Below are 27,139 nucleotides of genomic sequence, written 5' to 3'. Positions count from 1 at the left end.
CATCCCCCAATGGCCCTATGAATTTATGAACCTCCCCCAAACTCCAGTAGCACACCTACAGACCATTTGCAGCACACCAATGTGTCGCAGCACAGTGGTTGAAATTCAGTGGTCTAAGTACAAAATGGCTTCCGCAAGTTTAGGAATATAATGTGTATGTAATGCATCTTATGCATCCAGCTGCAGTTGTTGCTGGATGGTTTTTCTTCCCTTTGTCTGCAGGAGGGGAATGTGTGCAAATCATCAGGGAAATAAGAACAAGACCAGAATTATTATTGGCTCTCCAGAGGCAGTTTCTGGAAGGGACCATCAGGCCCAGCTGGGGAGACTGTTTGGCTGGGGGGTGGAGTCTGCAGGCCTGCCTGATTGCTCTCCTCCTCCTCTCTCCCCAGGTACTTCACAGCTTGCTGGGCTTGCCAGAGGCTGCTCTCCAGAGGCAGTTTCTGGAAGGGACCATCAGGCCCAGCTGGGGAGACTGTTTGGCTGGGGGGGTGGAGTCTGCAGGCCTGCCTGATTGCTCTCCTCCTCCTCTCTGCCTTGGTCGCCTTGGTGGATGACCTACGCCGGGGACTGGACAGGGGAAGTGCGTCCCTATTGGTCCTGCTGGACCTCTCGGCGGCTTTCGATACCATCGATCATGGTATCCTTCTGGGCCGATTGGCCGAGTTGGGAGTTGGAGGCACTGTTTTGCGGTGGTTCCGCTCCTACTTGGAAGGTCGGTCCCAGATGGTGGTGCTGGGGGATGCCTGTTCGACACCCTGGCCATTGAGGTGCGGGGTGCCGCAGGGCTCAATTCTGTTCCCCATGCTATTTAATATCTACATGAAACCGCTGGGAGAGGTCATCCGGGGGTTTGGAGTGGGGTGTCATCAATATGCTGATGACACCCAGCTTTATCTCTCCTTTCCTCCAGACTCCAGGGTGGCGGTTGAGGGCCTGGAGCGCTGTCTGGAAGCAGTGAGGATCTGGATGGGGGCTAACAAGCTGAAATTAAATCCGGATAAGACAGAGGCTCTCCTGGTTCGGAAATCCTCGATGCAGGTGCTGCATTATCAGCTTGCTCTGAATGGGGTTGCACTCCCTCTGAAGGAGCAGGTCCGCAGCTTGGGGGTCCACCTGGACTCGCAGCTGCTCCTGGATTCCCAGGTGGCGGCTGTGGCTAGGGGGGCCTTTGCTCAGCTTCGGCTGGTGCAGCAGCTGCGACCGTACTTGGATCGTGCAGACCTGGCCACGGTGATCCATGCTACGGTGACATCGAGGTTAGATTATTGTAACGCGCTTTATGTGGGGCTGCCCCTGAAGACAGTTCGGAAACTGCAATTAGTGCAGAATGCGGCGGCCCGTGTGGTCACTGGAGCTAGGCGGTTTGACTCTGTCAGCCCGCTTCTCCGGGGGCTACATTGGCTGCCCATTCGTTTCCGGGCCCAATTCAAGGTGCTGGTTTTGACCTTTAAAGCCCTATACTGCTCTGGGCCAGGTTATCTTAGAGATCGCCTACTCCCGTACAATTCGGCTCGTCCTCTCAGGTCATCAGAGAAGGCCTTTTTACAAGTGCCGCCGCCTAAGGAGGTACGTGGGGCGGCGGCAAGAAATAGGGCCTTCTCAGTAGTCGCACCAACGTTGTGGAACTCCCTTCCCCTTGACTTGAGAATGGCTCCCTCTCTTGAGTCCTTTCGGCGAGGCCTGAAGACTTTGTTGTTTAACCAAGCCTTCTGACGTTCTGGCCTTTTTAACATCTTTTATATATCTTTTAGTTGCTTTTTTACAGGCCCGATTCCTCTAAGAACTGCTGTTTTATGCTCTTTTATTCTGACTCTTCTGACTACTGTTTTTATGGGTTCTGCTAATGTGTTTTTTAATATGTTTTTATCTGTGAAATTATGTTTTAATTTGTTCTATATGTTGTTAGCCGCCCTGGGTCCCTTTTTGGGAGAAGGGCGGGATAAAAATAAAGTTTTATTATTATTATTATTATTATTATTATTATTATTATTATTATTATTATATGCAAGGAGATTGGGGGTGTTGGGGGGAAGACTTGATGTGTGTGACACTTCTTTGTTGACAAGCGCTTCTTTTCCTCTTTGAAGTGACTACGTGTACTGTCTCCCTGAGACTGGCAAGTCATTAAAAACATCGGCATTTGAAGCAGACAGCCCACTTGCGCTGCTGAGGTAGTTACGTACTGATTTGCTTGTACGGGTTTTCCACTCCCTTTTTAGCATGGGTTTGGCAGATAACATATGCCCAGAATAACTTTCTTTTTATACCTCACTGATATTGGTAAGGAGATGAAGAACAAACTAGACATTATCCTAGGCAGGACATTATTCTGCTACAAAACCTGCTCTTCTTCTGATGGTGTTTCGGTTGGGGACTGCTGATTTTTTCATGTCATGTTATGTAGTATTGGAACACAGGCAAGTTCAACTAGACAGTACACAGGCCAACACATGGTTGCCATCTTCAGTAGCTGTCTATAGTAAGACCTCTCATAATGTGGGAGTTATGTGACTGGAAAGTGACTGTAAATACTGTGTGAAACTATAGGGGGGGCATAGTTAAAGACAAGGCAGGAAACTGGAGCTGATTTGGATGGTGTAGTGGGCTGGTGTTGGTTTTAACCTGGAAGATCCAGGTTCAAATCCATGCTTAGCCATGAAGCGTCCTGGGTAACTTTGGGCCTGTCACAATCTCTCAACCTGACCTCTCAGAGGGTTATTGTGAGAACAAAAGGAAGGAAGGAATCATGTACAGTACTGAGCTCCTTGGAGGAAGGGTCTTAAAAAAAGATAAATAAATTTGCCCCTCCCAGAATGCACTGCTCCCATTGGTTATGACAGCTGTCTTATCATACCAGGACAAATAGCACTGTAAGAAATCTGTGCTAGAGAAACAGCATTAATCAGAGGTATTACTGTACTTAAAGTAACAGCTATTTTAGCTCACGGTGTAACCACTGTGACATACTCCCACTTGTAACCACTGTCTGTGGCATGTTCCCACAGCCAAGTACTGGGGGCAATGCTACAAACATTTGTTTTCTGTCGGATGAGAAATTGCAAATCCTAATCTGGCTTGGGTCTTTCCTCCACAGACATGCTTTTAATACATAAAAGGCATTTCAGATTGGAAGCACCCCTCTACATCATGCATGTACGTATACATGTATCGTTTGACCCTAAGGCAGATAAAATTTCTCTAAAATTTTCTGTACATCTCTAAGTACTTTTTTGAGTTTTGTTTTTTGCATTTGTTCCAAGATTGAACTTTCCTAGCACACCCATGAGGCATGTCCATCCTGTCTCTGGACCTGGGTGTCCACAATGTTTGGATAGGCTCTATGTACATAAAATCCACAGAAGATCTGAAGTGCACAGTTTCTTCTTGGATTTTATGTGAGCTACAGAACAAATAATTCAAGTTGCATTGATTGGAGTGAATGTGCTTCAATCCTATAGAAAAAAAAATGTGTATATTTTTTGCATCCCAGGATCTGATATCCCAACCCCTGCTAATTGGGTAAGAGGCACTTTTTCAAGTTGGTGCTCCTTTTTTTTTAGCAGGGGGAGAGTAACTGGCCCACCTCACCCCAGCTTGTCTGTTCTAGTGGCTGTCTGCTGGTATTCATTTGCATCTTTTAGATTGTGAGCCCTTTTGGGACAGGGAGCCATTTAGTTATTTGATTTTTCTCTGTAAACCGCTTTGTGAACTTTTAGTTGAAAAGCGGTATATTAATACTGTTAATAATAATAAATAATAATAATAATAATATCCCCAGTGGGCAGGGCATCTAGGCTTGCTCATAAGCCTTCTCATACATAGTCTTTACCTGAAGAGAAGATTGTCTGTCTGTACTGACCTCCAGAGGAGGAATTATTTGTGTCTTGCCATTATTTTATATCGTTTCATTGTTTTTCATTTTGTCCATTTGTTTGTTCGAGTTTTACTGTTGCTAATTAATGCTTGCCATGTACCTCACGGATACTCAGTTGTTACTCCATGCAGAATTAAATGTTCTATCTACTTTTATTTCTTCGTTCCGCAGAAACATCAAGCTTTTCTTGTTGTCTTGGTGATTTCAGGGGGGGAAAGAAGCAGAGGTGGCCTGCATTGTGCTTCAGTTAATCACCTAGTTGCTTGGACTCTTGAATGTGCGGTTATTTTTCCATAGTTACGGAAGAGGCCCATGACCCTTCTGGTGTCTAGCAAGAAAACATTGGACACAGATTATTTCCCCTTGTGACAGCATTTTGTTTGCGTAGGATGCAAAACTAATAAGGTCACACCCACAATATCTAATTGAGAACAGAACATTTAAAAAAAAAATGAAGATACTGGGTGATTTTGGCTGTTCTGGCTTTAACCTGACTAGTGTCTCAGAAGCCTTTCTTAGGCAGAAAGCAATTAAGATCAACATTCGGAACTAATAAAAGAAAACAACAAAAGAAATTATTTAATGAGAAGAGCTTGAGTGGGCAAATGGGAATTTAAAATTCAGATACTGGTCAAAGAGGGGATAACTCTTCCCTAAAGGAGACAGAATTTCATAGCTGTTAGGAAAATGAGCTCTTCGCTAGAAGGTACCCGCTTCAAACCTATAGCATCTGCAACGTGGGACTAACAATACTGTCATACCTTACAAGACTGTTGCAAGCATTAGGCCCAATCCTAACCAACTTTCCAGCACTAACATAGCTGTGCCAATGAGGCGTGTGATGCATCCTACAGTTGGGTGGCAGTCATGGAGGCCTCCTCAAGGTAAGGGAATGTTTGTTCCCTTACCTCGGAGCTGCATTGCCATTACCTTGGTGCTGGAAAGTTGGTTAGGATTGCGCCCTTAGTGAGATAGTACGTTCATTGCGCCTTAAACCAGTGGTTTCCAAACTGTTTAGCACCGGGACCCACGTTTTAAAATGGCACTCTTTTGGGTGCTTTACAAGACTGAAAAAAAAGAAAAGGTTTCACTTTAGCAGCTGCTCAAGCCTCTGTATTGATCCTTTTTACTATGGTGGGTAGAGGACTGCTTTCTGGAGCATTTGTTGAGCTCCACATTCATCAGATTAGGACCATGCTGGTGTTCTCGCATTTCCCTTTGCCTGGTCTTTGATAGGAGCCACAGCACATTCACCTACTCATGAATAAACGCACACGTGTGGCTCAGTTTTGCTTTCCATACGGCTCAATACATTTTCACGGTCAGCTATCAGCTTGTCCACCTTACAACCCACCAACAATCAGGCTGAGACCCACTGGTGGATCCCGACCCCCGGTTTGAGAAACACTGCCCTAGGGCCTAATCCTGTTCAGTATCGGCATCTGTGTTCAGTAGCACTGTCACATATGTGCCATAAGGCACGTTTGTGGCCCTCAGTACTGGTAGAGCACCGGTGCTAGCCCACCCCTAGCTTGCCGGCACTGGAGCTCTGCCACTAGGTGGTCGCACAGACTGCCCGGCAGTGGAGAGGTAGGTGGGGGTGTGGGGAAGGCAGGGAGTAGGCATTCTGGGATGGGGGGAGATGGAGGGAGGGTGGGGAGAGGGTGGGGAGAAGGCATGCTAGGAAGAGGGAGCGGGGTGGGAGGGAGGCGGGAGGGAGGCTTTTACTTCTGTGCAAACCCTTGGATCGCCATAGAATTGAATAGCCCCATTGCAGGGTTACTTGCCTTACCCGGGGGAAGGAGACAAAAGTCCCCTTCTCCCAAGGAGGCAGTGGTGACTGCCTGAGGTGCACTGGATGCAGCGGCAGCCATTTTTGGTGCCGCTGTAGCCCTGCATGCCAGGCAGTTCAGAATTGGGCTTTTAATCTGTTAGGAAAGAATGGTTTATAACTATTTTTTTTTTAATTTCTTGGTCACAATCTTTCTCTCTCCATTAGGGGTACAGATTTTTCAGATTTCCAATGTCATTTCATTTCATTCATTCAATATCATTCATTTTATGTGAATAAATGCTGGTGCATAAGTGCAAACTAACCCACTGATTTTCCTGGCAACCATACAATGACAATATCTGTACACACACTCTCTCCCCCGCCCCCACACACACACACTGAAGTAAATCATTCAGATGGCTGAAGAATTCAGTCCTTGCCATGCTTGCCTACAGATGTGTACCTCAGCACCAGAGGACCATTCCCCTTTCCTTAAGCAGGAGCATTCCAGATACTGTGGGGTCAAAATTCTTTACTTCTCCCCAATCCGTTTTACTTCAGTGCAGCTTGAGAACAAGAATCTGTTATATTGATTCAGGAATTCTGTCACTTTGTCAGATGGTCTCTTGATCCCATTGCTTACCTTACCCACATACTGAGTATCCGGACCAGTGTACTCCTCCAGTAAAAAAAACTGATTCCACATCCATCCCCGCTTGGTTCGATGCAATGCTTTCCCAGGATCCTTAGATTGCCCCATTATCCTTTCAGCTTGGAAATACATGTTAGTCCTTTTGGGTGAGAGTGAAGGATGAACCTCGTGAAACATAAAAGTCCAGATGAGGACTGAGAAGCAGTAGTAAGTTCTCATTGTTTGGGCCTTCTGCAAAGAGTCTGGCAGTCTCTTGTTCCAGCCAGAAGAATCTTCTGTAGTTAATGTTGTATTCCTCTTTCAAAAGACCTATGAATTAAAAAAAAAAAAAAAGTTTAGGTCAAAACATATTAAAAAAACGTTAATTAACATGCATGCAACTTCATGTTTTTCCAGAGTGTTTTTGCTGCCTTCAGGGCAAAAGCCCAGAAGGCTTATTTAAAATGGAACACACCTTCCCGGCAACATGGCCTACATGAAATGTGAAAGGTGACACAAGACAGTAAGTTAACACTGTATAATGAAGTTGCAGCCCAATCCTTCCCACCCACCATCTTTTGCCATGCAGCTGCACTGACGGAGTATGAACTGTATACTGTGGGGTGGAGGGACCAGATAGCCTGGGAGAACTAAGTAAAAATATTTTTTACTTATACTTCTGTAGGCCACCTGGTCATCCGTGGGTCTCCTCAAGTCTATGTCAGCTATTTTGCTGTCATAAATCCAAGGAGAGGCAGAGGGTGTGTCAGGCTGGGAAGATGGGAATAGCATCCCAGTGTGCACTACTGCCACCAAGATCCACTTCTCCTGCCCTTGATATGCCCCCTGCCCACCCCACTCTCCGCCATGCTCCTCCTCCTCTAGCTCTTGAGCCACCCCTCCACCAGCTTGCCTGCTCCAGTGCAGCGTACAGGAGCTGCTGCCACATGCACAGGCCTCCAGCCATTTCCACTGGTAGCCACTAAGCACACAGCAGCTGTGCACCTTTTATGACACTGTTGAGGCAATTACAGCAGAGGACTGAGAGTTCTGTCACTGTAAGTGCCCAATATGATTGGACCATTAATGAGCCATCTCACATGGGTAGGTTGCTTATCTATGTATTGAATGAAATGTGGGTAATTTGGGGGCAGCATTATATTGGAAGGCTCTGCCTCCATTGTAGGCACATCCATTAGCATGGCTGTTACATGTGTATAAGGATATACACGTCTCTCCATGGAGTTAGCAGCACCACAAAGACATGCTTGTTGATTGCAGCAGATTTTACATATGTAAGCTTACATACAGTGTAAGAGCCTGTTGATCCCTGCTTTCCAAATGTTCATGAAAGGGGCTATGGTTATCCATCAATAGGGCCTTGAACCTCACAAAGTTCTTGTACCAAGTGCCTGTTTACACATCATTAAATTGATGGTTTTGTGACCCAAACTTCTTCGAAATTGGTAACTCAAAGCAGCTGCAGCTACTTAAAGCCTTGAAATAATACTAGATGGCTCTTGTGTTGGTTTCTTCTGAGCATTAAGTTGCTAGCGCTGTCCTGAAGTAGCAATTAGAGCATAAGGGTTTGATCACTGCAGTGGGAGCATTCGGCTAATAGGGATACCAGCAAAGTCTGCTGAACTTTGGGCTAGACATGAGTTTCCAGAGCTTGTAATTCTTGTCTCAAAAGAAGAGGTTTAAATGTGAGTCAGAAACACGTTTGTAGCTTACCTACTACACTCCATCCCAACTTGCTTCAACACCCTTCCTTTGAAGTTGCCTTTCAGCCGGGCTAAAGTAGGATTGGCTCGGAAATGAGCTGGACCTTTCTCTGACTGTGGAGAAATGATAGTTTCTTTCTGAGCCAGTTGTGAGTGTGGGTTGGGGGGGGGAAGGTTTGGACACCACAGCAAACATTACTGAATCGTATTGTCTCTCGTAAAGGGACATTCATGTAGTCATCATAGTATCAACATACAGGGCCTCTGAGAAGAAGTTTATCAGGGGGTTCTAAGTTTCTTTTAGGGGTACAAAGTTTCTTTTGGGTGCCTTTCCTTCTCCATTGTATCATAATTTCTACAAATTATGATATATAAAACTACGTAGGCTTACGCAAACTGTGAATGCTAGTCTTCACACAATGTATGCAAACAATTTCTTATATGCCAGGAAACTTCTGACTTCCCTCCTTTAGCTTCTGGATCCTGGGCCTAGGTACGTACCCCTTACGCCCCCCTCTCATGGGCCTTGGTAAGATTGGAAAATGTAAGATCCCAGGAAATTTTCAGTTCTCCTCCTTTGGCTCCTGGGCCCTCTTTTTGGCCCTGGGTCCAGGCATAACTTACCCCCTGCACCCCCCCCCCCACGGGCAGTCAAAAATACTTCTTTAGTTTATTGTTATATAGTTATAGTTCAGTGGTTCTCAAACTTTTAGCACCAAGACCCATGTTTTAGAATGAGAATCTGTCGGGACCTATAGGAAGTGATATCATGACCGGAAGTAACATCATCAAGCAGGAACACTTTTAACTATCCTAGGCTGCAACCCTACCCACACTTACCCGGGAGTAAGTCCCATTGACTATCATTGTTAAAAGCATATACACAGTAGCCTGTTCATAGTACAGATCTGTAACATTTACCCGAATGCAGTCACATACCATGATAGCATCAAGTCAAATAAAATACTGACATGAACGGGGACCCATCTGCAATGGGCTTGCAACCCACTTAGTGGATCCCGAACTACAGTTTGAGAAACACTGGTTAGTTTATTGTCATCTTAAACACTGTTCTTCCTTACAATTTTCCATATAATGCTGGAAACAATCATGGAGATACAACGTATAACAAGCCTGAGATTAAAGCCATAAACAGCGTGCTTTCCAACTCCCATAGAGTTCAGCAAGTTGCTGTTGCAACTGGGGAGCCCTTCTGTTGTTAGCTTAAACCTACAAATCCTCTTGTTATTAAGAAGATTGTGTAGTCTAATGGATAGTGTTTTCAGTGAATCCACACTCTCAGGGGGACTATTTAAAAATAAATATGCATATTGATTATTCCGAATCAGGGTTGCAGTGAAAAATAAATGATTCATCGCCTTGCCGACAAACCAAAACACATTGTATTACAATGATAAACATGATAGTGTTATATGTGAATTGAGTTTCCCCCCAATTATTTGTGGTGCAGAAACATGTGCGTCCTCTCATGTGTGGCTTAACAGAACTCTGGTTGTGAGAATGAGAAAAAATGTAGCTGTGATCACAAAGCTTAAAACAAAGAAGAAGAAGAAAGAAAAGACAGCAAATTCTTTCTAATCTGGTTAAAAAGATCACTGGGGATTTCTGGTGTGCATTAATCTGGTTATGTTTGCCTACTTCATGGCGCCCTCACAGCACAATGCTGTTTGTGTTTTGCTCGTAGAGCTTGGGCTATGAAACTTGGGCTTATTTCTCCAGAATGGGCCTCCATCTGCACATAAAGAGGGAGGCTGTCTCGTTCAGTTCCCTCTTTCCCCATCACACATGATGGGCTGCCACTGGGCAGACCAAAAAGGGAAGGTTCTGGAGTGCTGTGGAAAATGGGAGTGCACACCTCCTTCTGCATCCTTGAGACAACACAGCACCGACATACCACTGAAAGTGGCACAACTACCACTAAGGTAAATTCCAGAAGCTCGTGGCAATGTGGGAGAGATGTGGATGGGATGATGAGTAGTTGACATACGGCATGTTCTAAGCCCCACTCCAACAACAGACATGGTCCAGAGCTAGGCAAAATGCCTCATCAACATGAGAGCTGGCATAAGAATTTTAAAAAGCTATAGAAAAAATGAGGAATGAAGGAACATCAGAAAATCGCAACTCCTGCTGCTTCCTCTGTCCACTTTCCTATGGGGGAACATAGGATACTTGCCACACTCCATAGCCAAATACAGCTCACCAACCTCAGAACTGAGACTTCTGCCAGAAAGACCAGAACTCAGATGACAGAGTGGACATCACAGGCTGTACCTCTCTGACCTCATGTCACACACACATAAAGCACAAACATGTGAGAACTGTGGTGATGACAACTATGGAGAAAGGGCACTTTGCGTCAACAGCCTTGACCCTTCACAGTATATATGCCAAGATACTTTAACACTTGCCTTCTCAGAATTCTTTTTGCAGGTACCCTGCCCCAGGATGTTTCCACACACAAATACGCAAGTAGAACCTCTCCACTACCAATCTAACAGGGGGGAAGAGCAAGGACAATGAACTCCACATAAGTAACCGTGGGAGGGGAGGAAATCTCATGCTACAAAGCACTGTCTCAAGTCTCTACCCTTCCCTCCTACCACAACATACAGTACTATCAAATGTGCCTTTGCTACAAACTTGCAACCCAATTCTGAGCTGCCTGGTGCCCAGAGGAGCAGCAGCGCCAAAATGACCAAAAGGAAACATTCATCCCCTTCCCCTGGGGAAAGGCCCAACTCCTGCAATGAGGCTACTCAAGTCTGCGCTGGATAGTTTGCAATGGCCGGTGCAAAGTTGAGAGGCCCCATGTCAGGCTGGGAGGCCCGACATGGGGTTCTGGATTTGAAGGAGCACAGCTCAGTCGGTCCTGCTCTGCTCCATTCCCCACCCCACCTTCCTCCTGCCCTGGAATATTTGTATATCCCATCACCTGCATTCCACTCATGACATTTAGCTGAATTCTGAATGCAAGTTGTCTTAGGCCTAGTGAAGCTTAATTAGGAAAAAGCTTTTATAGTTGAATTTTGGTTTCTCTTTTTCTTCAGATCAAATTGTATCCTATGGAACATAGTCAAATCTTGCTTGCTTCCTTATCTCCCCAGCAGAGTACTATCATGGAAAATATTTTCCCTTAGCTGTTTATCAAGAATGCATTCCATGCGCATCAAACCTGCTTAGAAATTTAATATATCCATTTGTAAAATGTTCTGGATGCATCCATTCAAGCTCTGGTGAGCAGTTCATTAATCTCTGGAGTCAGGCAAGTTTTCAGTTGCTAAAGTCACTGAGCAGGATATAGATGGTCCACACAAACTCTGTACACTCCACAATGAGCAAAGATTTGGGCGGCATGGTGAGTTATTCAATTATGGGCGCAATCTAACCAATATTCCAGCACTGACCTAGCTGCAATGCAGACCCAAGGCAAGGTAATGCCCTTGCCTGGAGGAGGCCCCTCCTTGACTGCCTCCTACTGCAGGATGCAGTGCACGCCACATTGGCACAGCTACATCAGTGCTGGAAAGTTGGCTAGCATTGCGCTCTTAATCTTAGTTTTTTCTCCCAGTAGAAACACAGGGAAGAATTCCAGCTGTGTTTTCCAACCAGGTGACAAAATGTCTTGGGCTGTCCCTGCTTGCAGGAAGGTTACCAAAATGAACTGGCACAGGAAAACAAGAGAGAGTGAAAGATAGCTAGCATTCAAATCCATTTACTACTTGAGAGAAAAAAAAAACCTAGAGGTTAAGTGGAATCCTTTTCCCTGGCCTTGTAGTTTCTGATGGTGCAGTCCTATGTGGCCATACTGCTGCCAGAACTAGCATTCCAGTTCTGGAAGAACACAGAGCTGCACACTTCCAGGCCATTGCTACCAACAGGAAGGACACCACGAATGATGGCGGTGAAGACGAGCCCAGTCGATGCTGGTAAGTCAGCAGTGTGGGCAGAATAGGAGAGGAGGAGAGTGAATCGGGGGACGGCCAGGGGCATGTCAGAGATTGCAGAGGTGGCAGCTGACACAAGTGACATGTGCCCAATGCTATCCCGTCTAGAGCCTGCTGACACACCCCCTTTGTCTCCTTGGACTTGTGCCAGCTGAAATGCAACCAGGTAGACCCATTGGCAGTCAAGGGACTTATAGAGGAGTAAGAGAAAATATTTTCTCTTCTCCCAAGCCTCTTTATCAGCCCACTCTCCATCACAGTATGCGGCGCAGCCTGTTTTGGCAGTGATGGGGGAAAGGATGCAATTGGACTGTGAGTGCAGGGAGTCTTCTTCTCCCCCAGGGTGTGAATATTCAAATATGCCAACTCCCTGTACTTGTAGAATATAATGTAACACAGGGGTGCTCACACTTTTTTGGCTCGAGAGCTACTTTGAAACCCAGCAAGGCCCGGAGATCTACCAGAGTTTTTTTTACAATGTTCGCGCCATCATAACATATAACATTTATGTGTACAATGTATGTTGGTGTACCTTGAGCCCACTGAGTATAACAGGACTTACTCCTGAGTAGACATGCCTAGGATTAGGCTGTGAGGCTGCACTCCTAGCCACACTTACCTGGGAGTAAGCCCCATTGAGTACAATGGGCCTTACTCCCGGCGTTTCCTCCCAGAGGCACCTGAAGGGGGGGGGGGTCGGCACTCCGTGATCTACTCATTTTGCCTCGCGATCTACCGGTAGATCGCAATCCACCTATTGAGCACCCCTGATGTAACATATCAAGCCAAATCAAATATACCACTTGATTCTTATGGTTGTACAAACAGATCCTAATTCTGAGTATTCCAAGTTAAAACCAACTTTGAGCAATTTTTTTTCCATTAATGGGAAGATGGTGCTATATAAATAATGTGATAATGCTTCTTAGAGATGTTCAAGCTTTAATAGGTATTTTCAAGGATTTCTACAAGAAAATAATTTCTGGTATCAGCTCAAACAAATATGTGCCTGTTCTTACAGTGGTAATTTTAAATTCGTGAACTATCTTAAGAGTGAGGAAAAGTCCAACCAGATAAACTTTTGTAGGACAATGCCCACAAGACATGTATTTTGTTGATCAATTTTTCAGGGGACTTGGATGCAATAGGCTCTGCTTAGATTCTGGAGGTGCACTATGATGTAACGAGCCCTGCTGAGATCAATGGTAAGGATTTGTTAGCAATTAGGCCAATTTACATGTTACTATAGCAATCACCATGGTAATGTTTTTAATTAGTTCTGCACAGTCACTCACAAGCATGCTATGAAGTTTATTCTAGCCTCTGGGCAAACTTTAAAGCAGAGCATACAGTACAGTGCTTAAAGACATCAATTCTGCTCATAAGAAAGAGAAAGTGCTGACGATAATGCCACAGAAACATTTAAAAGCGGGTGTCAGTTCCCTGCTAACTGGAAGAACTGGAGCTGTAGACTCAGCCGACAAAAAAGAGCATCTAAGACTTTTAAAATCTTCCTAAGCCTAGAAGTCAGTTGTTTATGGAAGCAGTCATGCAGTAGAGGTGATTGCTTACATCAGGGGTCTCCAAACCCCAGCCCGGGGCCAGCCTCTTGTCCCCTGAAAGCCTCTGGCCCACTCAAGTGACCAGAGCTGTGCTCTGGTTGTGTCTGGAGGGTGTTCTGAGGTCAGAGAGGTTGAATGAATGAGCCCATTCATTTATTGACTTATCTAAGTTCTATCTCTAATTTATTTATTGAAATTTTATATTGACATTTTTTTCTGGTCCTCAACACCACGCCAGATATTTGATGCGGCCCTCTGGCCAAAAAGTTTGGAGACCCCTGGCTTACATGAACAACTAATACTTAGGCTCAGGAAGGTCTGTTGCATAACCCCAACAGAACATCCTGGCAGCTGGGATGGCCAAAGACCGCCTGACACCTCTTGTATCCAATGACTCTTTGCTCCTCCCATTCACCTAATAATAATAATAATAATAATAATAATAATAATAATAATAATAATAATAATAATACAGGTATTTATATACCGCCTTTCTTGGTCTTCATTCAAGACTTTATTCAAGGCGGTTTACATAGGCAGGCTATTTAAATCCCCGTAGGGATTTTTACAATTGAAAGAAGGTTCTATATTTCAAGAACCACAACATTCAGATGTTTCTTTCTGATCTGGTTGCACATTCTGGCCTCCATCCTCCCACGCTCAGAGCAGATGGAATAACTCGGCTCAGCTTGTCAGCTGCTTCAAGGTCGCACGGTGGCCTCGAACCGGCGACCTTGTGGATGTAATCTTCAGGCAAATGGAGGCTCTACCCTGTAGACCAAACCTCCTACCTATGTTCTGGTTCAACACTCTCTGCTACTGGCCAATTCTGCTTCCTTTGACTCATATTTTCTTAGCTCCTTCAGAAGTACTGAAGAGGCTGACAAAATTTAGAATGCATCCACACATCATTAAAGAACAAACCAAAAAAAATCTCACAAAGCTGCTATTCCATTATGTGGGCTCAGGGGAGGTTACAAAACACCCTTAGGGTGCAATCCTATCCTGGGCTGGAACAGGCAAGCCAAGCGCAGGATAGGGGCCAGATTTCACCCAGCCAGAGACAAGGAGAAACTTTCCCCCTTACCCCTGGGTAAGATGCCCTGGACCCTATGGGTCTCCTTGGACCTGTGCCACCTCCTGAGGTGGTGCAAGTCCGAGGAAAGCGGAGCGGCTTGAAGCCACTCTGAACTCTCTAGGAACGGGGATCGGCATCCAGCATAACTGCCAGATCCCAGCCCCATCTTCCGCTCCCCACCTGCTCACCCCCAGAGCCACCCACTGCCCACCCTCCCCCACCCTGGAACGCCTCCCTCCCATCTCCTCCCCGCCCACCCCAGAGCCTTGTGTCAGCCCAAATTGGCTGACTCAAGACTCAGAGCCTCAGTCAGCACAGAAGCTTATTCCAGCCTCCGCAGGCCAGCGTGTGCCTTGTTGACTCCTGAGGAGGCGCAAATGTGCCTTACAACATGTGTGCGACCCTCTTCGGCCGGTACAAGGGACTTGTGCCGGCCCATGCGCAGCTCAGGATTGCACTGTTACACCACTAATTCCAAGAGCTTCTCTATGTAGGAATTGAGACTGAGAGACTGCAGCCCTGGCTAGCTTTTAGCAATAGTGCAGTGGTTCTCAAATGTTTTAGCACTGGGACCCATGTTTTAGAATGACAATCAGTTGGGATCCACCAGTAGTGATATCACTAATCTGGAAGTGATATCATGGCAGGAAGTAACATCATCAAGCAGGAAAAATTTTTGACAATCCAAGGCTACAATCCTATCCAAACTTACCCAGGAGTAACTGATAAAATTGTTCAATAATTAATTTTTTCTTTTCTAATTCTGTTTCTTCTTTCCCTGTCAAATCTTTCAATATCTTAATATGATTTTTTTGTCTTTCTTTTTTAAGCTTGTGGGCTAACCATCTTCCTGGTTTATTTACATTTTCAAAAAAATTCTGCTTTGCCATTTTCAATTTCTTCTCCATTTCCTGAGTTTGGAATATTTTAATTTCATGTTGTATCTTCTTAATTCTTTGTTGAATTTTCTGATTTGTAGATTCTTTCTGTAATTCCTTTTCACCCATCTCTAATCTTTGTACAAGATCTTTCATTTTCTTCTCTTGTCCAATTCTTTGTTTCGCTGCATTTCTAATTGCTAATCCTCGAAAAAATGCTTTACTTGCATCCCAAACCATTTGTGTTTTAGTTTCTGAATGAAAATTAGTCTTAAAAAAAAGTTCCATTTCAATTTTTGTTTGATTCAAAAATTCCTGATTATTCAACTGAATTATATTTAGCTTCCAAATATTTCTCCTTAATTTTTTATTTATTATTAATGAAATTGGGTTATGATCTGCATATATGTTAGGTAACATTTCCGACTGAAACGTTCCACCTAAACCGGATATTGAAGCCCAATACATATCAATTCTAGACCAGGAATTATGTGAATTTGAATAATATGTAAACTGTTTTTTCTCTGGATATTGTGTTCTCCATGTATCAATCATCTGTAATTCTTCTGCCATTTCCAAAAAGGATCTGGGTAGGGTTCCTCCTCTTTTTAAAAGTCTCTTGTTAAATTTTCTGTCCCACTTAGTTTGAAAGACTGCATTAAAATCTCCAAATAAAAAAATATCTCTATCTTCTCCCGTAGTTAGTTTCTCATGTAGTCTTCTATAAAACTTATCTTGATGGGTGTTTGGTGCATATATATTGACAATTAATGCTTTCCTTGTTTCAACTTGGATCTCTACAATCAAAATTCTCCCATCTTCCGATTGCCATTTCAATTTAGGTTCTAACTTGGGGTTAACATATGTAGCTACCCCCCTTTTCTTTTGGTGTGAGTCTGAAGCAAAAAATAAAATTCCCATTTTTCTATTTTTAAGAAATCTATCATCATTTTTTTTCTAATATGTGTTTCTTGTATACAAATTACATCTGCTTTGGTTTGATATAATTGATGAAATATTCTTCTACGCTTCTGAGGAGAATTCAATCCATTAATATTTACAGAAAAGAACTTCACTTGCTGTTCAGCCATTTTCACTTAGAAATTTGTTTTGTCTTTCTTGTAACTCTACTTATTTTCTGTCTTACTTGTACAGTTCTTCTTCCTCCTACTGCTCCTTGTGCTTCAACTTGTTCTTGTTCTTAACTGTCATCTGTATCTTGCTCCTTCTTTTTCTTTTTTCCCCTTCCTCCATTCTGTTCACTTTGAATTTGGTCTGAGGATTCTTCCTCTTCTTGGGAGGAAGTACTCTCTTTCTCTGAGAATTCCCTGTTTTGTTCTCCCAGACTTTCTCCATATTTTGATAAAAATTGTTGAACTTTCATTATTGAATTTATATTAAATCTTTTCTGTTCATAAACAAACAGGAGACCTTCTGGAATTTGCCAACGATACTTCACATTATTTCTTCTTAATATTGCAGCAAAATTTCTATAAGCTGCTCTCTTTTGGCGAACTTTCCTAAATGTGACATCAGAAATTAAAGACCAACCTAAGAAACACCTTATTGTAAATATTGTTATAGCGGCAAGAATATTGTTTGCGCAAAAATGGAAATCTATAGATGTACCAACTACGGAAGATTTAATAGATAAAATCTATGAAGTAGCAGAAATGGAAGTTTTAACAGAAAGAATGAAAGAGAGAGATTTAGATAGAGTAAGAAAATATTGGAAGTTTTTTTATGATTGGGTAGATAAATCTAGTTAGATAAAATTGAGTGTTTCGTAAAAATTAATTTTTCTATATTGATAAATATGCGAACGTTTGTATTGATGATTATTGTGTTTTTTTGAGTTAATTGAATGATGTATGTTGGAATCTGGGGCCAACCCTTATGTGTAACCTGTGTCGTACCCTACCCAAAGTTAAGCCTATTTCCTTTCCTGTATCTGTAATGAATGAATAAAATATATTGCGGGGGGGAAAAAAAAAACTTACCCAGGAGTAAGCCCCATTGTCTATCATTGTTAAAAGCACATACACAGTAGCCTGTTAAAAGAACAGATCTGTAACATTTCCCTAAATGCAGTCACATTCCATGGTAGCATCAAGTCTAATATATTAAAAATAAAATATTGAAATAAATGGGGACCCACCTGAAATGGGCTCGGAACCCACCTAGTGGGTCCCAACCCACAGTTTGAGAAACACTGCTCTAGTGTATATAAGCAATACGCTGTCTGAAGCAGCAGGAATGCAGCGACAAATCTTGCTGCCAACATGCAACACAGACTCATGGCTATCACCTAACAATATCTATCCTACATGGGGAGAGATCCAATTCATGTTCAGGATATTGAGTATGTGAGTCCCTACCTGTAGGATTATATGGCACTTCCCAGACACATGTTTTCCACCTCAGAAAGAACAAGAGGCCTTAAATGACATACACTTAATCATGCAGCCAGCTAGCAGGTCTTGATTACCACAGGCCCAGTGCAGATGTTACTATAAGCATAGAGACTCTCCATGCTTATAGTATGCCCTGGTGACAGAAGGACAAAGTAGAAGCAGCTCCTCTGGTTTGCTCTTATTGCCAGGAATGGCTCCGACACAGAGGGGAAATGGTAGCTTGCACGAAATATTGAGGCACCCTGCAAATCTTAGTGCTGTGCTCCCTTGTAGCTAAGCTACTGCATGCTATAATGTGATGGGGTATAGGACAGGGCAGTTAGGCATTCTAGACTGACATTCTAGTTTTCTTTGTACAGGTAGCTGCTGGTTTTTGCTTTGATTTTGTAGAAGAGGTGAACCCTTGTCTGCTGTCTGAAAATTGAGATGCAGATTTTCCACCTTAATGAGCACGAGACTGCAGTGCTACATTGTGCTAGCTAGCTAATAAAATATATAGACGCAAGACATACAACTAATGTGAAATCATTGGAAGGAACAAATGACCAAAGGTGGTTCATAACACCACACAGAAACTAGAAAGTTACATGATTCTATGTATGTGAGAAGGTTAGACCATCACAAAAACCTCTTTGACAGGTCGCTTCTACCCGGTATGAGAGATCTGCATTGACACAGGTGTGCGAGACTCAACATGGGGTTTGTTCAGAGGATGCTTTCAACATTCAAATTAAAGGATGTGTGTGCTCATGGCACATACACATCCAGGTCCCTACCCTTGCTTCCAGATGAGTTTTCTGAATCATAAGAATGGTGGCTTGTCCAACCTGCCTCCCCTGCATGTACATAGCAACATGTGAACATGAACACACACATTTTTGTGAAGACTCACCTGAAAGGAAGTGAAGGGATGAGTATGTGTATCTTTCATCCCATGGGGCTGGTTGAATATTGTCCAGTCTGGCCCAAAACCTGTCTCTGGGAGAGGTGACTTTTGACAGGTCATGTTCACTTATAGGAGTGAGGTTTCTTTGGCATGGGGTTCCCCCCCCCCAAATAAAAATATGTCTCTCTGCTCTGTGCTGTAAATTGTAATGACAGCAGGATGAACTTATGGCCATTTGGTAACTAGTTTTGCCAGTCAAACAATCTGATAAGGCAGACTACAGCCTTTTTCTGTTGCACTCTACTTTTACCTCTGGGACTGGCAGATGGAGAAAGTGTTCCTTAGGGGACCACATTTTGTTCAGTGGCTGCCAGTTACAGAACTTCAGCTTAAAGAACCTGGTTTCCTTCAGGCACTTTTTAAAAAAGGCTATGCCTATGTACTAATTTGAGGGAGAAACACAGAATATATACCAACTGGGGAAGAATTCCCTGGGTAGACATACAGCACAAATATGGACTGTTGTGATACCATAAGGATTCTCAAGCAAAACAAACAAAACACAAAGTACTTTGTTGCACCCAAAGGACCGCACAATTTTTAAAAATAAATTTTTAAATGCCATAAGACTGTGTTGATTTTGCTGCAGTGGTTGTTCTAGAAACAAAATATAAGAACTGAAACAGATTGTATGGACAGAAAAGTCTTTCTGATGTGAGCCAAGTCTTCTAATGGCTCCAGCAGTCAAACTTCTAATGTAAGCAGAGGGAGTAGTGCTTTAGTCGGTTGGTTGGTTTTGTTACAATTTTCCTCAATACTTCCACACTTCTAACCCTCCAATTTCATAATTTTGAGCAGGAAGCAAATTTTCATAACGCATTAAGGATTTTATGGGGATAGCTTCTGGCAGCAGGGCCTAGGAGAGGGGTTAAAGAGGGTAGTTTGTACCTGGGCCCAGGGTCTAAAAGGGGGCCCAGGAGCCAAAGGAGGGGGCCCAAGAATTTCCTGGGATCTTGCATTTTCCTATCTACTTGTTGTCCGCACGGGATGCTGGAGACACAACTATGAGTGCGTGGCTGCAGCTACTGGCAACCCATATATGCTGGGCTGAGGAATGCATACATGACACTCCTTAACAAAGTGTCTGGGAGGAAACTGGTCTGCTATCGTAGCTCTTCAGCTTATGGATCTGCTTACTATGAAGTGTACAGGAACTCAGGGACACAGCTGCAAACCTACAGCTGCTGCAGAAGCAAGTTTTGGTATGCACAGGACACTTCCCATTCTAATGTGAGGTTAAATATGATGATGCTAATGTCTGTCATGATTTCCTATATTTAAAAGATTTTAGAGAGACTTTAGGGGTGAGTTTGGTTTTCTGTATTACTGCATCTTGCTGCCAATGCCACATGGGTGGGTAGACCGGGGCTCCAAAGACTTATCCAGTCTCCTCCCTCCCCCCTGTTTTGCCCCTCCCTGCCCCCGTTCTGCTTGCCTGTCCTCCCCCTCCCCCATCTGTTTCACCCCTCTACCTTACCAAAGGGGCCCAGAAGAAACTTTGTATCCCCTGGTAAAATTCCTCTCAGAGACCCTGTCTGGCAGTGATCAGCTCTACTGGCCAATTGCTACAGAGGAGCTGGGCAGCTGTCTGTCATTGGTTAAGCTGCTCTACTTCTAAGTGACCCGCTTACCTTTGGCTGAACTGATCAGAATCAAGACAGAGGTAGAAAGATCTAAGAGAAGGGGGATAGATTGGGCTTGTCAGTGCTGGGTTGTGGGCAGCAACTGTGAAGTGTCAGAAACCAAGACTGACAAGCAAGCTCAGGAATCAGGAACAAAACCTGGAGTCAAATAAGATTCAAGTCAGGCATTACAGAAGAGAAAGCAGCAGAGATGAGGAGATCAGGCAAAGAATGCACAAAAGAAAAATGGGAAGTCTTTTACAGTCCTTCCTGTTCAGAGCAATTGAAAGCTTAGACAGATGGGACCAATTCAGACAGCTCAATCTTATGCATGTCTGCTCAGAAGCAAGCCCCACTGATTCCATACGATTTACTTCCAGGTAAGTGTGAATAGGATTGAAGCCTGATAGCCCAATCCTAACCTGTGCCAGCAGGTTGTGACACAACCTCATTGTGACACAGGTTAGCCAGCACAGGTTAAGAGGTGGCTGGAGGTCTCCTTGGGGTAAAAGGATATATTTCCTCTTACCCTGTGTCAAGCCCCAGCCTGCCCTATGGGGCTTCTCGGATCTGCGCCAGCTATTTAGCCGGTGCAAATCTGTGAAGCCCAGTGTAACGCTGCAGGCCAGGAGGGGGGTTTGGATTCAGCAGAAGCCTACCCTGCTGATCCTGGCCCCTACAGGCCAAATCCATCCCCGTTCCACCTTCCCCTACTCAAAAACATCCCTGCCAGCGTCCCCACGCCCCTGTGCCAGTTGATGCAACCTTACCTGTACCAACCAGCCCTGCTCCTGGATGCAGCAGTGGCAGGCTGTCCCAGGCCAGGGGGCTGGGGTTGCTGACTCAGGCAGTGGCGTCACTTGGGTTCACATCACCCAGTGAGGGATGCCAGCACCTCACCCCCATGCAGTGGGTGGGGCAACACCCCAGGTGGTGGGCGTGGTGATGTATCATCACTCTGCCTGCACTGGTTTTTTGGCTGTACCTTTTGATAGAACAAAGATAGAACACATTCTGCATGAAATTACGCATTGATTGATATATAACATGCAGGTAATATTCCTCCAAACTGTGATTTTAGTGATTTTGGTCACTAGTGGTGTCACACACACACCCAGGGTGTCAACTTACTAACACCTTATTTAATGCAGCAGTTCTCAAACTTTTAACACTGGGATCCACTTTTTAGAATGACAGTCTGTCCAAGTCCCACCAGAAGTGATGTCAAGGTGGAAGCGAAATCATCAGACAAATTAAAATAAATAAGTATTAATAATTAAAGTAAAACAAATAATTAAATAAGCAGAAGCCAGCCCTGTTCCACCAAGTGAATTTGCTTGGCCTACCAGCCAAGGCATGTTTGCTTACTCATGGGTAAACGCGACCATGAGGCTTAGTTTCGCTTTTCATAGGGCTCAATACATTTGTCTGCTTGGTGGGAGGGACTTCCTTCTCAGGTGTATTTGGGGCTGCCTTCATTGGATCAGGACCATTCTGGTGTCGTTGGATTCCTCTCAGCCTGCCCTTTCCAATGGACTAAGGCAAGTTTGCCTATTTGCGAGTAAACATGCAATACGGCTCAGTTTCACTTTCCATAGGGCTCCATTCATTTTTTTGTTCTCTGGGTTTTTTGCCATAACTTTTGACAGAAAGCAGATATTTCACGCTGGTTTTTTGCATTGCATTCTGCTGGAAATTCCACATCCAATGGTATATAACATGACGGTATTACTCCTAACCACCACAATTTTAGTGTGTCACCCCCCTGTGCGTGTCACCCAGTACAGCCCACACCACCCACACCCGCCTAGCGACGCCACTGGACTCAGGAGCAGTCGCAAACATGCTTTATGTCTCATTTGTGACACTCTGAACTGGCTGTGCCAGCTCAGGTGGGAGACAGCATTGCACTGTGAGAGTCTTTTGGGAATACCATGCTGCAGCCCTGTGCACAATCTTAAGGTTCTCCGCTCTCGTCACAGCAGCTCCTGACAAGCAATGGAAGGAATGTAGCTAGGAAAATGTAGCTAGTGGCCCAAAAGAATTGGAGGAAAAGAAGACGCAAGCAAGTGGGAGTTGCTTGACAAGGAGATGGAAACTACTAGAGAAGATGGGTAGAGAGGAGATATATACAAGTCCTGGAGCTGCAGAGGTCAGCCTGGAGCAAAGCTGATATTCATATAGTGATGAAAAATAATTTAATTTTTTGCTGGCTCTCTTGGGTTTTGAGCCTCTTTAGGCCTCACAAGGAAGGGCACATTTTGTGAAAAGTCTTTCTCCCTCTCCTGTGAAATGTGAGCCTCTTTGGGCAATTTTCACACCCTGCTGCGCAAAAATGTGAAACTGCAAGGGGGATATGTGAAAAGGAAGAGGAAATGCTGCCAAGACAACTGGGCTGGTGCTCCTCTCCCCCACCGCCAGCAGCAACAGCAAGGGAATAATGGCTGTGGGCAAGTGTGAAAAATTTATAAAATGGGATAATTGTGTGTATGTGTGTGTTTCCCCACAAATATTTTGTGCCCTTTTGAAAAGGCCATTTTTTTTTGCAGCCAAAATGAAACTTCACAAAAGTCTGCCACAGTCTGGCCTGCTGAAATCCCTATTAACGGGATGAAATGGATCAATTAATAAAAACTCACATACCATCCACCAAAAAGCAACTCAAAGGAAGTCTTCATCCAAAAGCCCAGACTGATCGCTGCGTTTGATATATCTATTTTTCACACCCAAATGAGGAGTGAATGAAAACATGGCCACATCAGGAGAAAGAAGATCAAACCAACTGCTGTAAATGAATTCCCCCATGATTTAATTAGCACTGCATTTTCACATGGTCCAGAGTTCCACAATCGCTAAGCTCTTATGGGGATTGGACCTCTTCCAAACAGCTCAGCAGCCATCATGGAGGCCTGTTATTGTGCATCTGACACCTTGCCTGGTAGCCCAAATGTCAGCTTTGCTCTTTCCAGCTGAGGACAGACTTTTCTTTGCATGGGGCTGGCTAATTAGTTGCCTGACAATGCAATCTTATCCCCAGGTTATGTCTGCTAAGCAGGGGTAGGATCAATCCAAAATATTTTTGTGCTGGAATAGCAAATGATGCACACATGCACTGACAGCCTTAGCGGTTTCCACCAGCAGAATCCCTATGCCTGCACAGCAAGGGGGGAAAGTAGACAGAAAGAAAGCCGAATGCTGGAGAGAAAGAATCTGATGCTCCCTTAGGCTTGTTCCTATCCCCATGATGATGTATACAGTTCTCTTTATATGTGAATTTGCTATCCATGAATTAGCTTATCTGTGAAGGGCAGAATTGCCACCTGCCTCTCCTTATCTGCGACTCTGTTATCATTAACACTGTGCCAGAGCCACATCAAACGGCCATTGGTATTGGCCCAGGGAGAATCGTCTCTCCTTGGTGCAACAAAGCAAACTGGGGAAACAGCAGCAAAATAGGGGCAGAAAAGCTCTTCCATAACTGTCTAGCACATTCTCCCACTCATGCTCTTGTTTGGTATTTGCCCGTAACTCTAGGAATTGTTGCTGGCATGGCCAAATTAGCTGCACCAAACAATTCTGAATATATTTGTATATTTGCATACAGGAATATAGAAGACTTTGTACCATATCCAGAAGCTCTTTTTGTGTGCGCCCCTCCCCCCGTAAGTCTCCCACTGCTATGGGGCCTCCTTGGACTTGCGCCAGTTCTGGCACACATCCAAGGAAAAAAAGGGGCAGGGAGGTTGCAAAAAGAGAGGATAGGATCCAGTGTTCCACACAGCTGGATCCACCCACTCCAGCAACCTCCTGGCTCCCTGTTCCTCCCCCTCTCCACCCTATTTCGCCTTGCACCCAGCGCTGCCTTACCTGCTCCAGGCAGGTCTGGCAACATCCTGGGAGCGCTGCTGCCTCTTGCAGCAGCACTCTCAAAATGGCACTCCAAAGGAGACCATTTTATGCCTTTTCCACTCTAAATTTGGCTGAGCAACAGCCCAATTCAGTACCACTGGTTGTCAAACTTTAAACACAGGGACCCATTTTTTTAGAATGAGAATCTATCAGGACCCACCGGCAGTGATGTCATGACCAGAAGTGACATCTTCAAGCAGGAAAATTTTTAACAATCCTAGGCTGCAATCCTAGCCACACTTACCCAGGAGTAAGTTCCATTTATTATCATTGTTAAAAGCATATACAAAGTAGCCTGTTCAAAGTACAGATCTGTCACACACCATGGTAGCATCTAGTATATTAAAAATAAAATACTCAAATGAAGGGGGACCCACCTTAAATTGGTTCACGACCCACCTAGTGGGTCCCTACGCACAGTTTGAGAAACACTGCAGTATAGGATAGGGCTGTAAATGAGTTGGAGCCCAATCCTATCCAATTTTCCAGCATCAGTGCCGCCACAATGCAGCCCCAAGGTAAGGGAATAAATATTCCTATACCTTAAGGAGGCCTCCATGATGTCACACATACCACACTGGCGCGGCTGCACCGGCACTGGAAAATTGGATAGGATTGGGCCCTTCGACCTCTGATCTCAGAGTGCATAGAAATATTGACACTAGATTACAGGGCCAGGGAACACAGTGTCTAAAAGATATTTGTCTGTCCTGTATGATTAATATACATGTCATACTGCCCCGTCTGGCCATAAATACAAACTATGCAGCCAGAAATGTAAGAAGCTTGAACAAGAAGAGCGAAAAGAAGCAAAAGGACACTGCTCAATCTTTCAGTGTTTCAAAACAGACAGATGACTGGGGGAGGAAATGATTTCATTGGAAAAATGTGCATTGGGCTCAAAGAAATGATGCTTAGGCACTGTGTACTGTACACCATTGTGGCTGACTGGGTGCAGAACATCCCTGAAGCCCAGTACATATCAAGTAGAACTGAGATGGCAACATAGTGAATTAATTATACGGAATGCCCATATGTGCTACCATCAAAGACATGTGCCTTTGCCCCCTGTTATTCTGCCTGCTTGTGTTCAACTGAGGTGAGAGTGGAATAGAAAAAGGATAGTACTGTATTTGTGACACTGTGCTGCTTTGATCTTTTTTGATATCGGTTCTGGGGCCTCATTTCATTCTTGCCATATCATGAAATGAAGCAGCTTCATATCTCTGTATGCTTGTTCACCAAAGCCAGCGTGCTCATCATGGTTTAACAGCATTCCTCCTAGCCCAAGAGGACGGGTGGAAAACGTGCTCATAAAAGGTGAGAACTTCTGTGTCTCTTCCTCTGCTTTTTATTTCCCTTATAGAAATGCCACTTTTATACAATGTGACAAGCCCTTTCACTCATAAGCTGCTTGTCTGCAGTCCAATATTGATACTCAGTTTTATTTAAGGCAGTTTGGTGTTTCATAAACACTGTAACCTTCTGTCTACCAAATGCTAAACAGAATTGCACAAGGAGGTACAGTGCATTATTTTCCACAAGTGTCTGATCTTATAAGCATCTCTCCATGAAATGGATGAGGGTCACCTCTGGCAACATCATGACATTCAATTTATCAGGCCCAGCAATGGAGGAGATACTAAATTTCATTATTCCCCTGTTTCTTAAGTATGCAAAATGATGCTCTGTTCATTTGTAGTTGCTGACCACCAATAAATTTTCAGGCAGGTGGGAAAAGATTTCTTCAGAAAGTTGGCAAATATGACCCGGGGATCCAAAATCATGCATAAGCATAAAAGCTTATGCATTGAAGCAAGCAAAGCAGCCTTGAAGACAGGCTGACTTTTTCTGAATTGATACCAAAATAATTGAATGCCTGAGCTATTACCCAATTTACTCCTGCTAATTGAGTAAGAGGCACTTCTTCAAGTGGGTGCTCCTCTTTTATTTAGCAGGGGGAGAGTAACTGGCCCACCTCACCCCAGCAGTGTCTGTTCAAGTGGCTGTCTTCTGGTGTGGCATCTTTTTAGATTGTGAGCCCTTTTGGGACAGGGAGCCATTAGTTATTTGATTTTTCTCTGTAAACCACTTTGTGAACTTTTAGTTGAAAAGCAGTATATAAATACTGTTAATAATTAATAACATTAATATTACCAAGCCAATGAAGAAGAAGAAGAAAGTATGGAAACGGAGTACATGAAAAGGAAGGATAATGAGACTGCGCTAGGCTGATTGATAATTTCAAACAGAATGCCAAGGAAAGGTCCTGTTCAGTCCAAATCATATATTTATTGGGCACAGACCAGCCACACAGAAATACTTTTAAGTCCTATTGAATTCAATGGGAGACATTTAAGCATGGTTTTATCTTTGCAGTTAATGGGAATTGAAAGGCCTTCAAACTGACTGGATCATGCCCAGTAGAGAGTCAATATATGTTGAAGTTCATGTTCATAGATTAAAGAGTGTGCGTAATTTCCCTTTTCCTCCAGAGAAAGGGACATTCATCCCCTTCCCCCGAGTAAGGGAAGCGGCCCCGCAATCAGGTTACTCGACGGCACCGGATGTTTAGCTGGTGCACAGTAAAGCAGTTCCCTGTCCAGGCCAGGAGGCCCAAAGCTGAGCTCTGCTGGTCCCGCCCCCCACCCCACTCCCTCCCACACTACGCCATCTCCCTGCCCTCCCCTGCCCCAGTACGCCTCCCCCCACCTCTCCACTGACCAGCGCTTCGCACAGAATGCCAGGTGGCAGCT

The 27,139-nt window shown here is 44.2% G+C and overlaps 1 protein-coding gene across 1 annotated transcript in view; it reads right to left on the bottom strand.

Annotated features, from left to right (window-relative positions):
• Window positions 1–27,139, bottom strand: part of CDH9 (cadherin 9) — a 143,991-nt gene that overhangs the window by 76,770 nt on the left and 40,082 nt on the right. Inside the window, exon 2 of the mRNA XM_066626538.1 lies at window positions 6,295–6,612. Coding sequence (XP_066482635.1) covers window positions 6,295–6,522 — 228 coding nt within the window. The 5' untranslated portion in view covers window positions 6,523–6,612. The remainder of the gene's footprint in view (window positions 1–6,294; window positions 6,613–27,139) is intronic.

Source organism: Tiliqua scincoides, chromosome 4 (genome assembly GCF_035046505.1).
Source record: "Tiliqua scincoides isolate rTilSci1 chromosome 4, rTilSci1.hap2, whole genome shotgun sequence".
Lineage (NCBI taxonomy): Eukaryota > Metazoa > Chordata > Lepidosauria > Squamata > Scincidae > Tiliqua > Tiliqua scincoides.
Note: the sequence above shows the minus strand (reverse complement) of the source record. Positions and strands in the feature narration are given on the sequence as shown.